We start from the raw sequence: 17,135 nt of genomic DNA on the forward strand, positions 1-17,135 counted from the left end.
GTCTTAAGTTTATCAAGATAATCTGCTTACAGATCCCAGAGAATCAAGTTTACAAGAAGTAACACAAATATCAAAAACAAATGTCTTCAATCTTCAACTATAATATTCAAAGTAACCGCTACAAACAACCTTGATTCTGTTATGGATCAAATACACATAACAAAGACTGTTAACGTTGATTTATCAACAATTTTATCCCACATATCTAGAAACATTTAGATCTGCGATAGTCAAATCTTCATAAAACATGAGCGGCCTTATATAAGAAGGGAATATGACCATAGAAAATATAATTTTGATTGATCTATTGAAGATAAATATATCGTTAGTTCAATAACAAGTAATTGAACACCGAAAAGTATGCAACAAATGATGCTTTCACCAGCAATAAGTCTAGAGGCTTCTTGATCGTAAAGAAGATTTCAAATGAAAGGCACCACAATTTGTTTCACCTAATCATATTACTCATATATTTTTAAAAAGTTGGCTTTCCCACATAATCAAACAAATTTATGCATTCAAGGGACGAGTTTGTAAGGATACAAAAATTCATGTTTATAGAGTTATGATCAATGCCTTTTTGGAAACATGATCTACCAATTTCGAAAATATTAGAGATTTGCAATATATATTTTATTTTCAAAATTAGCAAATACAGTTGTGTTCCAACAAATAAACTGATTTCACTCATATTATGACAACAAAATATTAGCTAGCACATGTCCATGTCCTTGAATAATAGATCAACTAGAGATATGCAAACCTCTGGGATATTATAGGCATATAATTTGATACCGAAATAGGTACTGGAAAATCAGTTTCCAGTATACTTGAACAATAAGATATTAGAGTTTAGATCATGTTCAACTACTATGTCGGCACTTATGCCTAGTCTAACTCGTGTACATCTCGGTATCTACATAAACCCGAAGATAACTAACCAATCGAAAATGTAAACACGAGTCGGACATAGTAAGGATGATTCTTTCCACAAGGGATCAGGCCTATGATGGGTTCTATATAAGGATTTATCTTATACTTGGGATCAGTCTTGAGATCCATTTTCAACCACGATATAAGTTTCGCAAGTCTACTTCCTTAAGCTACGTTACTGAAATCGCTTTTAGATATAGTTCCAAAGGTTTGGATTCATCCAGAAGTTCAACACACTAAATAATACTCCACAAGTTATCAACTAGTGCAATGTCAACAACACAAAATCCATAAATAAACTCCACTGTAATCACGGGTTCTTTGCATAATTTCGAATAAACATTCATATGAAAGTTCATTGATTGTTGTAGTGTAACATTAACAGAAATTGCTTCATCGTCCTCGATTATAGACGTAGGATAAGGAACTCTCGCTTGGGATGACAACCAGGTATATTTCAGAAAATTATTAAAATTATTGTAGATACTATGTATGACAGAGTGTAAAAGATGTTAGTTTCAAATGAAAAAGAAATGGGTGTAAATAGGATTTTCAAATTAAGTCAGCGGATATATTATTATTGTAATAGTTATGACAGCAACACCATGGCAGAGCCACAAAATATGTACCTCTCGGAAACATCATGAGAAACTACATCATGTGTAGATACCAAGTTCTCGTATCACCCGTACAAACTACACACAGCTAAGCATTACTCCCTGGTTTAGAGCCTAGTTAGCAATTCGGGATACGGAAAACGTACGGAACGGTATATGTACGTGCATTATTCATTTTTCAGGATTGTGAATTCGTTCCACTGTTCGGTCAACCAATTATGATTTGCGGATAGTACAGAACGGCATTCGTACGTGTATAATTCGTTTTTGATATCTTAATTCAGTACTGAAAATTCGATTATACGCAGGAAGAGTCATTTTTACAAGTGATTTTGACGTTTATACGCTATATATTTATATTATCTGTAGTTTAAGCAGCAAAAACCGCGGTTGGTTGCTTAGTAGGCCAGGTCAAAGTCGCGGGTTCGACTCCTACACACGACAATTTTTGGAAAAATGACTTTGAATGAACGTTGGGCTTTGGAAGAGTCTTAGTAGATGGGCCCATCAAAAATGGGCTTTCTAAACTCTAAACAAACTTGGTGTATTTAAGTCACAAATTCTGATTGGGGAAATTAGGGGGAGACCCCAAAAAAAAATATTCTCATTCTCAGGCCCATAATTAATTTTGGGTACTGTGATACCCATAGTTATTTCCGTGACACACATAATTATATGAAATTATTAAAAACTTTTGCATGACGGATTATGCATCTGCATGACTGAGTTATGCATCAGGGGTATAATTGGCAACTCAACTTGGACATAACATATCTAAAAATCCGTACCTTAGAAATTTACAAATTTTATATGGTTGGATATCTTTTAAAGAGAGCTACGCAACGAGTACAAACAACAATATCAAATTTTTGTTTTTCATGAAAAAATCGAAGGTGATCATCGTTTTAGGCAAAATTTTCGAAAACTTGATACATAACCATTATGCAGCCACCAAAAAGGATGCATAACGCATTATGCAGACGCATAACGAATTATGCAACCATTTTCTCGACTGCATAACAAATTATGCATCTGCATAACAAAGTTATGCATCTATAACAAGTCATGTACCCATTGTTTTCGCACCATTCTTGAGTATAAAAATTTGATGCATAATGCACTATATATCCATATTTACGGATACATATCATGTTATGCATCTATTTTCCCGATGCATAAAAGATTGTGCGACAATTTTCTCGATGCATAATGCATTATGCAGTCATATTTTCGGATGCATAACAGGTTATGCATCCATTTTCACGACTGCATAACATATTAAGTAGAAAGTATTGTAGGTGCATGACAAGTTATGCAACCTTATTTTTTGTTGGTTTCAATACTAACAAAAATGTTGTTGTATAACGTGTTATGCAATCATTTTTCGGACTGCATAACACGTTAAGCAACAAATTTTGTAGATGTATAATAGGTTATGCAACCATTTTTTTAGCTGCATGATAGATTATGTAGTCACTTTTGTATCTGCAAAACAAATCATGCAATCATTTCTTTAGACACACAACAGAATTTTGGACATATTAACTGACTCAAACGTCACTGAACCAAGGTTAATTAAGAATATGACTCATCCAAATTCATCGCACTAACACAACCAGGTAAGCCCATGCCTTCTAACCCCACTGAAATTGTTGTAACTTTATCTCTTACATCAATTACTCGAACACCAGCAGCAATAACTCAATCCCAGTCCCTGGTTAGCAGCTGAAACATCATCTAAAACAAGCTGTTAACCCTTAGAAGGAAGCCAGTAGCAGCATACATCTTTCACTTCCATAGCTCAACCAAATCACTACAGTTTCAGACCTCAGCTCCTATCTCTTCCATGAACATCATATCACCAACACAGACCCATAAAAACACAAGTTCTACAGCTGAAAATTAGCTCAACAACTTGCAGTATCTCCTCCTAACCAAACCAGTTCAGTCTGCGAAAATCATCCCACCAGAAACCCTGTAAAACAGACCACCAGCACCATTGCAGCAGCAACCATTGTAGACAAACTCAAATAGCATCAGATGAGCTTGAAGGCCTTTTCTCGAACGTGTTGTGTGCCTAAACTGGTAACTGCAATTCCTCATCCATTCACAACCCATAAACACACTCCATTCAATCCCCATTGTCAACATCAACATCATTATCTTCCCTGGTTCAATTAGTCTTCAGAAATCATTCACAAACCCTTGAAATACACACAAATAACAAATTATTAAGAATCAATACACGTTCTCCATTTACGTCTGCAAATCCCCCTGACAGCCACCATTATAACATAACTTTGTATTTATAGTTGTAGAATGAGTTCACATCTGTACCAAGCCTTCTCAAATTTTATGACGTTGCTGACCGTTTCTTTGTTGTGCGATCGAACTCGAATGTTCACATGAATCCATGGCAGGGGAACCTTTCTTCTTCACTTACTCAAACCATAAATGTTGTAACGATTCAGCCAATTTCATCTCATGCTGCCATTAATCTCTTCCAGCAACTTGACCACTATCTCAGGAAATTCTATCATGAGTACCAGCAGATTCAATCCAACAAATATGTGACCATCAGACCGTCTTCATTCTCATCTCAAGAACTGTATGCAGCTACCATTCACCAACACCAATTTCGTAGTTTAAATCCCCATAGATCCAGCGATGATGATTTCCCTTGTCATTAATTTCGTCCGTGAAGAGAAAAGCCCTGAATTAGGCTAAGATTATCAGTGTTTTGTGAAAAAATCTTCAATGGGTTTGAAGAGGAAAGTCTACTGATCGTAAATTTGTAACCCAAAATAATCTTTTATCAAGATTTTGAAACAGATCAGACTTGTATTGAAGAACAAGCCTTTGTTTTGAAATAGATTTTTCTGAAATTATTGTTCTAAATCTAGTAGATCTGAAAATGAAGAACAAGATAAGAGAGATAGGAAGAATAAATTCGTTTCCCAGTTGATGTTGATGGCAGCTTATTTCAGTGCTTGAAAAAATAACAAAACAAAATTTTATAAATTATGGGTGTGAGAATAATTTTCCCCCAAAAAATGGGTGCGTGCCTTCAGTTTTCTGTCAGCGGGTTTCTCAGTGGAAAAATATGGGAGAATGGGTCTCCCTGTAGTTTTCACATTCTGATTCGGGACGCCAAAGTCGTGTATAGTTCGGCTTCTTTCACAATATACGCGAATGGGGTTCGTGGTTTCAGTCGGACGGCCGAACAGTTCGTTGACGTGCGATACGTAAAAATCGCGAATAATTCGGCGAATTGCTAACTAGGTATTGGAGTAAGTCATCTCAAATTTCCAAACAAATTGTTGGGTGTGGTTGTTGTACCCCACATTTTCAGATAGCAAATAACAACAATGATTTGACCACTATCAACTATCCAACTTGATTTAGATAGGCTCAAAACTCTACCCGCTAGATTTAGATCTACTAATGAAAAAGAAAAATCAAAATTAGAAGTAGTTAGAATTTTACCTGCAACTTTGTTGATGAAACAGCATAAGAATCACCACCTTTGAAATCCATAAAAGCTTTGAACTTCATGTATTCTTGATAACTATTGATAGTCATCAGCTGTGAACGACTCTTTTGTTGTCGAAGATTCTTTCTCGTTCCTTGATGTGGCAAGCATTGTCCCTTGTCTTTCTTTGGATTTTGGAACATGATTCGGTGGATAACCATTCAGCTTCCAACATTTTTCTCTAGAATGACCAATCATATTACAATGGTTACAAAAAGGTCTAGGTTTCTTGTTCGCTGGACCTTTTGAATACTTTGGTTCACTTCTTTGGTTAAAAAGTGTTGCATTCTCAACTTGAACATTGGAGGATGTAGAAATATGTAACTGTTTTTCTTCATGACGAACAAGGTTGTAAACCTTATTGATTGGTGGAATAAGATCCATCAACAAAACGGAACTTCTTACATTCACAAATCTGTCATCAAGACCTTGCAAAAATTCCATCACCTTATCTCTGTTGCGGTGTTCAGCAATTTTTTTTCCTGCTGCACAAATACATGGGGTAGTGCCCATGGAAGTTGCGTCCAGCTCCTCCCATAATGCTTTCATCTTTGTGAAAAACATCGATACAGACATCCCATCAATTTTTAGAGTGGAAATTGCATGTTTCAAATAAATTTTTTTGGGAGCATTAGATTGATAAAAATGATCACGGAGTTCATTCCAGAGTTGATATGCCGAATCGACATACATAAAACTAGATTTTATATTTGGTTCTATTGAGTTGGTGATCCACATCTTAACAAGATTAGTAGATCTTTTCCATCTAGCATACAAAGTTGGATCCTTAGGTTCCTCAATTGTCTCATTCGCGAAATTCATCTTGTCTTTGGCGGAAAGAGTCATGGGTGATTCCACGTGCCCAAATTCCATATTATCGCCATTCAAGAAAGGAGTGAACAAAACAAGACTAGTATTATCCGAATGGTGAATCGCATAAAAATCACTAATCGCCACTTTTGGTGTGGGTTTGACTGGAGTTCCCGAAAAAAATCATCCAATTTTTTGATTAGAGAATGAGGAGGAGTCACCATTTTAAATTGATCAAACAAAAAAGTGAAGAAGCTTACTTGGATTATTAATTTTTACCCACTAGCTCTTGTATACCATAAATACAAAAGTTAAGGTTGTCATACTCAAACAGTACTATGAACTTTTGATCCAAAAATACAAAAGAATAGATCTAGACAACCAGCAGTATTTAATTAGTCGAGGCGGCGTCGCGAGGGTGCAAGACTTGGAAATGTTCTCCTCCATGTCGGCCATCTCGAAGTCGTAGCATTTTCCATTGTATAAACATTTGCGATGCAACCGTTTTTATTATGTAGGTCAAGGGACACAGTTTGGAGCATTGATCTTCAAGAGACTCCCATGGTCATTAGCTATTCAATGAAATAATAATACTTCCAATTATTCAACTTAGGGCTGCCTATTTTCTAATATTCTTTATATAAAAACCGAGTTTTTTCGAGCGTTGTGGTGAATCAGAGCTTCTGATTGATTCTGATCCCACCATATTTTAAATTTAGTAATAATATTAACAAGGTATATTTTTAAAACTTATAGAATTTTATGATGTTGCCAAAAATACATTAAAAAATCTTTATGGAGATATTTAATTCTAATTATTAGAACTTCATTGATATAATCACATCAAAATTTTCTTTTTTCATCATGATTCCATCAAAAACTTAAATCGATCATAAGAAAAAAAATTAAAAATCAATCATAAGAAAAACAATAAAAAAAAGTCCAGTGTACACTGTCCAATTACACTTTTTATAGCTAAAATAAACCTAAATATTACACTTTTTATAGCTAAAATAAACCTAAATATTACACTTTTTATAGCTAAAACAAACCTAAATATTACACTTCCAAGCTTCTGAAAATTAAATTAATGTTAATTATGATTATAATGAAATTAATTAAAACTTCGATAAAATGTATAAAATCAAAATTCATGGAGTTGTGAACGCTTACAGCAGATCGAACCAAACTTCCTCTTCCGCAAACAAATTGATTATTAATCCTGTACAATAATTGAAATAAAAAATTGTTAATAGAAAATCGTAATAAACAATCAACCATATCAAGTAAAATTTCGAAAACAAATGAACACAAAGTATTAGTAGAAAAGTATAATCATTCACTTCACCATAAAAATAGAATACTATTATTCCTTTTAAGAAATAATAATAATATCGAAATAATATCTGTTTTTAGCTCGGCAGGAGATGCTCAATATTTTTTGTACAAAAATACAAACCATTCATTCCTTTCCAATGTTATTATTTTTTTGGTTATTATACCATAAGAAAATAATAATAAAAATGATTTATATTCTTAGCTATGGAGGAAATGCTCAATATTTTTGTACAAACATATTTCTATTGTAAAAGGTAAACGTCTAGGAATAAATGTATCCATAAATAAATTTTAGGTGCATCTTAGAAGTAATGGTCATATTTGAAGAAATATTTTATTATGGAAAATCTTAAAATATGAAAAACAAATCTTTAAAGGAGAGATTTTTTTCTTCCATTTTACCTATAATAATCTTCCTATAAATTCTAAATTTGACATATATCAATATATTTGCAATTAATATCCTAGACAAAATTTATAAAATTCTAGATATATTTAGATTTCACTAGCATTATTCTCCAAAATAGCATCGTTTTGGAGTGCTCAGTGTATCTCTATAAAAGGCGTCGGATAAAAAGCAAACCTCCCGTTGTTTTAAGCCGCTTCTCGCTTTAGTTTTTGTTTTTTGTTTTTCTTATTTTTTTTTCCAGTTTTAAGGTTTTGTTGACTGATTTGTGTATTGTGTCTGTTTTGCAGTTGAATGATCATACGTGTGTACGCCAAGAAATGGTAATCGACAACTTTTTCTCCCTATTGATGTTGTTTCATCTAATCCGGTTATTATACATATGCAATCTTTTAGAAATAACTTTATTTTCTGCTAATCTTTTAATATTTTTCATTTTATTAATTGTTTGCAGCAGAATAATCTTTTTTGCCGGCTTTGCTTTTAGGACTCATATCTGTTGCATCTTTAATCATAATCATAAGGTAGTACCTAATTGTTTATCGTTTTTCTTTTTCTCATGCCACTGTTGATTTTTCAGGAATCCCCTCCAAGAATGGGGAACAACTATTTCTGGGGTGTTGTTTTGTAGGTGATGGAGAAAAACATTTGCTTCAGGATAAGGAGAAGAACAACAAAACGAAAACACAAAAAATGGTAATGCAAAAACAATTTTTTTGCTTGATGTTACATTCCAAAAATAAAATGATATAAAGATAAATGTATTCGATGCAAATATCCCGGCATATAATACGGCTATCCCATTTATGTAAAGAATATTTTTGAAATCATAATATTATTTCCAAAATATCGGTTTTTTTGTTGAAATTTCTAGCCTTGGGCACCCTCTATATAAAAGTGTTTGAGCTAACGCCATATCTCATTTTTTTAGTGTTGCTTTTTGTTTTGCTAGGGTTGGTTTTTTTCCCAACAATTTCGTTGCCTAATTTTTTTCTTCGTTTTTCCTTTTGCATGGCTGCGTAGTGGGAGCTCATGAGTATTGAAATACATATTCATAGCTTTGTGTCCATAGTAACAAACACAAACAAGGTATATAATCGTGAAATAATTTTTTTTATTGGTATTTGTTTACTTGATTTAGTTTTAGTTTTGGATGCTGATGATACTTCATGAGCTCTAGAAAGTTGGGGTTAAAGACTTTGTATTTATAGAATTTATGATGATTCTAAGTTGGTTAAAGATTATGATGATTTTGGAATTTATGGTGATTTTGGTTAGATATAAATAAGTTTGATTGTCTCTATGTTTCAGTTTGACATATCTTATGACACCATTTGAAATGTGATCGATGTAACGCCCATAATTTTCCAATCAGTTTGTAAGCTAGCAATCCATATAAGTCATCGACATCTCATACAGATATTAACTATTTTCAATGTTCTCTTGGTAGCCTTTTGTATATACATTTTCTCTACGGAGTTGTACTTTACATGCATGGTGCATCTTTAGGTGCCGGTAATTTGAACTTATTTATTTGGTTATGGTGTTTTTGTAGTTTATGTGTTTTTGGTGACTGTAGTTGGATGACTTGGTGTTATTTTATTGATTTTGTTCCGGTGTCGATCTATAAATCGTTTATATCTACTCCAACCGACATGAAGTACGATTTTTTAAATAAATTATTATGTGACGACGTTTTCTTTGTTGTTTGTTACATATTTTTTGAGGATGTGCATATTTTTTTGGGTTTTATAGATGCCTAATTGAGGATGTTTTGTATCTAGATAAAGCTACTGTTAAATATTTAGTAAAATGTAAATGCACAATTTTTCATTGTCGTGAGATTGCTTCACACAATACATCATAAGATTGTACTGAGTATCCGATCAAAGAAAAAAAAAAGAAGAAGATTGTACAGAGGAAGTCTAACTGAGTTATGGGTATATCAAATGAAGAAGTTGACAAAAGTATCCCTTCACTTAAGACTAGAAGGTATTTGATTTTTTTGAATATATACAAGGAAAAAATGTTGGACGACAGTGCCATTGAAGTTCTTTTTTTTCAGGCGTTTTGCTGAGGTTATACGAGATCTCAATGGTACGAGTTTTGGAATTTTTCTTGTTCAAATCAATTTTGTTTCTGTGTTACAAGTAATGGTGCAAGAGTCTGTTAAACCATGAGTCTTTTGCGGGAATGTTTGGAAACTATGTTTATAGAGAAAAGGAGGAATATTAAGGAACAAGTCACGCATATGTTTTCTCTGGATTTGTTGGTATAATATTTCATCTTCACTGGGGAAAAAAATTTGAACTCGCGGTGCGAGTTCAAAACTGAATTCGCAGACCCATAACCATCGGATTAATAAGATCTGGTATTATCTAACTATGGACTTAAACATGGTTATCTTCCCGGATATTTAGTGTTAGGTGTGTATCTTTACCCGATTTTTTATATATTTACTTTCTAAAAACTTCTTAAATCAATCTATGGACTTAACCATGCTATAATTTCAGATTATATTTTTTTAAGTTTCTGCACAACTCTTATGATCCGTCAATGATGGCAATGCCGAAAGCATTACTAAAGTCATTATCATCATCTTTGCACGGTGTATAGAGAACTCAAAAGGTAACAGCTAAAAATGAACCGTGTCCTGATGATTCATCAATGAAGTATTGACATATGTGTCAACGTATTTATATTAGTAGTTAAGTGTATAGAGAACTCAAAAGGTCAGAGCTAAAAATGATAAATCTAAAACCATTTAAAAATCATGACACGAGCAATAAGTTTCCGTACTTTCAAGTTATATTTGAATGAGGGATCATTTACTTAGCTTGATGGAACGGAATTCTAGGTTTTGAACTAAATAAGTTTGGTTTTGAACCAAATAAGATACGTATACATAGGAAATTTTCTTGGCGCCAGATAAATGGAAGTAGTCGATAAAAGAAGTGGTTGGAATATGAAAATATGTGAAAAAAATCGGTAAATATGCTGCAGTTCACTAAAAATCCGGTCAGATAACCATGGTTAAGTCCATAGTTAGATGATGTCAAATCTTATTAATCCGATGATTATGGGTCTGCCAATTCAGTTTTGAACTCGCACGTTCAAAATCTTTCTCGCCCACCTGGCATCTGCTTTGAATGTTCGTCCCATATTTCCATTTCGCAGGCATGTTTGAGGTCCCTAAGCTTTAACCCCTACTACAACAATGCTATCAAACACATGCAACTCTGTTGTGATTGCCAACTAATAGTCTCCCTGGCATATCCTGTTTGAGGAAAAAAAAAAGAATACGAAAATCTTGGAATGAATGAAATCATTCTTCCAAGATGACATAAATGTATTTATGCATCTATTAGATGAGGAATACTATAGATTTTTCAAATCTTCAGTTGTTTCTATATAAAACTCATAACCCAGTCACTTAATACATAATTGAAGATTATAAATATTTTTGGAATTTTAAGAAATGGTAACTGCAGAAGCGCCGCTGAGAGTTGTTGGGACAAGAAACCTTGATGTGTACGCTTTCAAGGTTGAGGCACCTCAGAAGTTTCATCTCTCCAATATTTGTAGCAAATGCATCTAAATTTTTGCACAAGTTGAACTTAGCTTTCTTAAATATTTGTTAGGTAACATTTTGATCACATGAGGCGTTTCCAACGCCTGAAACTCAATGCACTTAGAAAAGTCCGGAATCTGTAAGTTATACTGGTTCGGGATAAAATACGCAGTGTTGTCATCATTGTACAAGAGATGCCTCCTAATTTCACAAAGACCCAGTGTTTCTTGAAAATATTCGAGGAGACATGTTTTGATCACAGGTCAAACACTTTACCACCACAAGAAGACATCATTCACAAGGTGTCTAAGCTTTTAGTTTAACCTAAATTTTGAGAATTACATGATTTCTACAATTTTTTATTAGATTCTACAAATAATAGAAGCCAAACTCAAGATTTTCCCAGGATGCTAAAACTCAAGAGTTGGTTCCCTTATGTTTGAGGTAGTTTTTATTTTGAAGTACTTTTACACAAAGTTAGTCTATGCCGACATAAATCAAGTGGAAGTGTTTATGTTTATAATATGGTGAAACTAAAGTAATCATTAATGTTTCGAAGGATCAAATGATATTTAATTTTATGGGAAAATAATATTTACCATATATGTAGTGGTCACCTCTTGAATTTTTCATGATCCTCATCATAAAATAAAACCTGTCATTTTTGGTGCTATCCCAAAAGAATTAGGGGCGATTAATAAGACAAAATCGGGTCACCTAAACCTAAAATGAAGCCACCCTTATCTCTGATTTTTCGAAATGGCTAATATACACTTTATAATCGGTAGATAATTAGTACAATCGGAAGTTAATCTTTAGTATATATTGATAAGAAAATTTATTTGAGTTATTTAGTTTTAAGTTTTAGAGTGGAAGAAGAAGTGGGATCAAAACCATTTTTTCTCAAATCCATAACAAAAACGGATGGGGTATGAAGAAGCATGTGAGAAACATCGTGAAGAACATAATTTCGAAGATTCAATAACGATTATAGAGCATTTAGCGCCACTAACGTACCAGAATCAGTAGATAATAAGATATTTTATCTACCGATTATTTTTTTATGTTCCGATAGAGAAGCACAATCGGAAGTCTCGTGATTTTACTTATCTACCGATTGTGACCCAAATTCATTTTTTTTCAAAAACTAATGGATTTTTGAATTTCTATATCTTACAATCAGTAGTTTCATGGTATTTATTATTTTCCGATTGTACAATCGGTAGTCTCGAGATGTTCATTATCTACCGATTATTGTAGTAGCCCCAAATACAAATTTTTCAAAAACCGATGGAATTTTGAATTCCCTATTTTCACAATCGGTAGTGTCGTGATGTTTATTGTCTACCGATTGTACAATCGTTAGTTTCGTGATGCTCATTATCTACCGATTGTGGTAGTAGCCCCAAATTCAAAATTTTCAAAAACCAATGGAATTTTAAATTTCTCTATTTTCAGGATCGGTAGTTTCGTGGTGTTTAGTATCTACCGATTGTACAATCGGTAATTTCGTGATGTTCGCTATCTTTGATTGTGATAGTAGCCCAAATTTATTTTTTCCCAAAAACTAAAGAAATTTCAAAATTTTCTACTTTTACAATTGCTAATTTCGTGATGGTGATAGTAGACCCAAATTTATTTATTTTTCCAAAAACCAATGAAATTTCAAAGTTTTCTACTTTTAAAATCTGTAGTTTCGTGATGTTCCTTATCTACAGATTGCGATATTATCTCCAAATTCAATTTTTTCAAAAGAAATGAAACTTCAAAATTTTCAAATTTTACAATCGGTAACTTTGTGATGTTCATTATCTACCAATTGTGATAGCAGCCCCAAATTTCGTTTATTTATTATTTTTTTTCAAAACAAAGCATAGAAGAGAAGAACATAGTCACAATCAGTTGATAAAACTTATAGTAAACTACCGATTATAAAAGAGCATATAAGTATTTTCCAAACCACTAAAACACCCCATAGCCACATCAATGGCCGGATGGAATAAAAAAGTCACCCCTAAATCTTTCTGTGCCGCCCCTAAAAATGCTAGGAAATAAATCCAACCATATAATTAAAGAAAAAAGATGTCCAGATCCAATTACGTTACTTATAAATAGACTGAATTCCAATTTGGTCGATTTATAATTAAATTATTTTGCATGAAATCATTGCAAAAGTGCTTATCGGAGCTGCAGTCCGGGAGTTAGTAGTGATAGGGCGGCATATGATGAAATCAAGGGACACACAGTACCAATTATTTCGGTGAAAATTTCCTTTATAATGCACATGGACAGAAGCAGGGCACAAAGCTTACACAGTGCGGGATTCTACTTGAAATCAAGATTTTTCGATGAGAATGACTATCCGACATACATTGGCATTTTAGATACAATGAAGGGACAATCAAAATAAAATATTACTATCATAAAAAGAATGATTTACCAGATGGATGTACACAAATTATTGTCCGTCAACATATTCCTCACAATTCCAGATCTATAAACCATATTTTTCTCCAAGCACTGAATGAGAATCGTGAACAGAAGGTTAAAGTGATTTGGGTTCAGATTTGGTGCCTTGGGGGTATTTATTTAGAGTTTTCCTTTTATTTTTTCTTTGGGGTACAATTTATTGATTTCTTAGGAACTACATTTAGGTAGATTTTTTCGGAGTCACCGATTCATCGATCCCAACTTCCGGTTTTATTATTGTTTTCCTTTTAGTAAATGTTTCGGTTCTGGTTTTGCAATTATACTAAAATTTTCGTGCTTGCAAGTTTTGCAATTAACTTTTGAATAATTAATATTTCATCATGGTCTAAGCATCACTTAGAATACATTGTTGCAGAAGTACTGATTGGAGATGAAATCAGAGAGGAAGTACTAGTTGCAGAAGTACTGATTGGAGATGAAATCAGAGAGGAAGTACTAATAGGGTGCCATGTGATGAAATCAAGGGATGCAACACCATTTACTAAATATCAATTTCCGGTTAAAATTGGCTTCACGATGCACATGGACGTGTGTTCGTCACATGACTTATACAATGTAGGATTCTACTTGAGATAAGGAGATTTCGATGAGAATGAAATCCAATGTACATTGGGATTTCAAATATAGCTAATGGACCATCAATATCAAAAATTACTATCATCTAAATGAATGATTATCAGATAGATATACCAAAATCATTATGCGCCAATACATTCGTGCCAATTCCAGACCGTATTATTCTCGAAGCATTGACATGGAGGAATGAGAATAGCGAATAGAAGATTAAGGTGATTTGGCTTAACTTTGGCGCTTTTGGGGTACTCATTAAGATTTTTCCTTTGTTCCTTAACTATCACGTACCTTAGGTCGTTTTTTCTTAGGAACTACAGTTTATTATTCCCTCCGTTCCACTTTAGATGATGTTTTTGGAGTTTTCACCCAAAGTAAGAAATAGAGAGATATGAAAATTTTCCATCTATACCCTTGAGAAAAGTCTTCAAACATTAATTGCTATTAGTGCATTTAAAAATAAACTTATAGTTCCAAGACAAAATGTAAGGGTGTTATTGGTGGTTGTGGAAAAATATGAAAACTTTCAAGTATTGCGGAATAAAAAAATAACCCTAAAACATCATCTATAATGGAACAGAGGGAGTAATTGTTTTGGTGAATTTTACTACAGCTTAATTGAAGTTTTCTTTTATGCTTGTTTCCTTTTAGTGGATGGTTTAGGTTCCAAGATGTTTCAATTTTTTCAACCTGATATGTTATTGTGGAGTGGTAGTTTGGATAATTTGTGTTCATTATGTGCTGAGTTACCAATTGTCGTACAATAACCTTTCACATCAATTGTTATTTAAGAAAGAAACAGACCCATGCATCGCACAGGTGAGCAACTAGTACTCACTAGAAATATAGTTCAAACTTCCTAAAAGAAAATTAAGAAAACTCTTTGAACTTAAAAAACCATGGAATTCGGGAAAGATTCGTTGAGTATTATCCAAGGAGATGCTCGCTGACAGGGGTCTACTATTATACATCAAGTGGAACATGCATATGGATCAACTTTGAAAATCATGAAAGGACAAAAAATGCCCCATTAGTTGGTTGATTACATCATTGGCCCAATTAGTCTAGTGCGATTCTTTTTTTTTTTTTTTGTGAATTAAGGATTTCATTAAAACTTAGAAAGCCAAGATTACAACCATAAGCTTAGAAATACTACATGAATAACAAATAACAAACAAAAATAAGAATAAGAAAAAGATAAAACCACCCGGAGGTGTTGGACACGCATTTGTTGCCTCGTTAAAAACCTTGATAAAAGGAAAACCCTTGGGATAAAACCTTAATGAAGGAAAAGAGCACAACGTGATAGGTCCTAAAGAAGACCCTAAAGCTAAAACTGCAAAGATAACACAAACATCTATAATTCTTCTTTAAACTAGGAAGCATTCGTTCTCCATCGGTACCCAAATAGTAGTCTTCTAATACTGGCAGCATGTAATGATTCACAAACAAGTTGTGAAGATTGGGAGTCTTAAATTGCGATAAAACTATCAAGGTGGATTCCTGATCCCTTCTACCAAGTCTTATCAAAGTGTCACGACGGCCTATACAGGAAAGAGATCTCTTCTTAATGATTGAGGACGACGGTTTAGTCATTGCCGCAATCGAAGATTTAAATGTTGAAGGTTGCATCTTCGAAAAAATACAACCAAATAGAACATAGCCAGTATTGATTTCGGCATCATATTATTTCACAGGAGTTTTTAGTTTTCTATTCCAAGAAGAAACACGAAAATAGGTTAAATTACACACTAACATTACACAGACATAATACATATAAATAGAGAAATTGAGTAAACATAAATAACACATATTATAACTAACAAGGATTGAAAACTGACTGAAAAATACTATTGCCTCGCACATTTGATTGAGACGGCAAAAGTTCCTCTAGGCTTTAGCTAGATCCTAGTTAGCAATTTGCCGAACTATTCGAGAATTATACGCGAATAATTCGGTAATGACCTGAATCTAGTTAGAAATTCACCGAACTATTCGAGAATTATACGCGAATAGTTTGGTAACAACCTGAATCACGTCTTGTTGCCATCCGTTTCTAACTCCGTACAGGGAACGCGCATTATATGGCTTAAACGAATAATGCGCGAATTATCCGTATTCGCGATAGTTCGAGTGCGTCATTAGTCCAGCTGAGTGTCCTTTTTTATTTGTTTTTCAAACTTATTTAGCCCATTAGTTACTGGGCCCAACGAGCTGGAGGGAATTGATCCCTTACCATCCAGGTTACTATGCTGGTGTAGAACCATCGAGCCACGCAGTAACTATTTATTTAGGGTTCAAATGTTATACATATGACCATATTGTGTATGTATATGCATACAAAATGCTAAAAAAAGTTATTTTTAATAATCAAATATGGACGAATTTTGTGTGCCGAATTCACATCTCTAAAACGAATTATACACGTACGTACACCGTTCCGAACTACTGAGGAATCACAAACCGTTGACCAAATTTCAACTTTACTAATCCGAATAATACTCGTACGTTTGCCGTTCCGTATGTTTCCCAAATTACGAATTGCTAACTTGGCTCCAATATACTTTAAAGAGAATCAACTAGATAGTCAGACTCAATCTTTAGAAAAGTATATACAAGAGTTTATATCTCTAACTCTTAATTCAATCTGCAATCTTCAAATAGAAATTTGCGAGCCCGGTTGAATATAAGAGAAGTAACTTGAACGGACCAAAGACCAATGTTCAAGGATCAATCAATTTCAACCAACAACCAAAGGTTGGATTTCCCAATTGATTGGTTCAACGCACAACCTGTGATATTTTAATTATATAAAAAAATATAATGCGGAAAAGAAATAACACAGACATCAGAATTTTGCTAACGAGG

General features: G+C 33.5%; 1 protein-coding gene across 1 annotated transcript; it reads right to left on the reverse strand.

Moving 5' to 3' along the window:
* Window positions 1–5,118: 5,118 nt before the first annotated feature.
* On the reverse strand, window positions 5,119–5,955 carry LOC113291326. The gene has a single exon (XM_026540872.1). It carries the CDS (start codon window positions 5,953–5,955, stop codon window positions 5,119–5,121), a length of 837 nt encoding a protein of 278 aa, XP_026396657.1.
* Between the last annotated feature and the right edge of the window lie 11,180 nt (window positions 5,956–17,135).

Source organism: Papaver somniferum, chromosome 6, assembly GCF_003573695.1.
Source record: "Papaver somniferum cultivar HN1 chromosome 6, ASM357369v1, whole genome shotgun sequence".
Lineage (NCBI taxonomy): Eukaryota > Viridiplantae > Streptophyta > Magnoliopsida > Ranunculales > Papaveraceae > Papaver > Papaver somniferum.

What these genes read in the sequence shown, in the direction of transcription:
- LOC113291326 (XM_026540872.1), bottom strand. Translation starts at nt 5,955, where the DNA reads ATGGAATTTGGGCACGTGGAATCACCCATGACTCTTTCCGCCAAAGAC.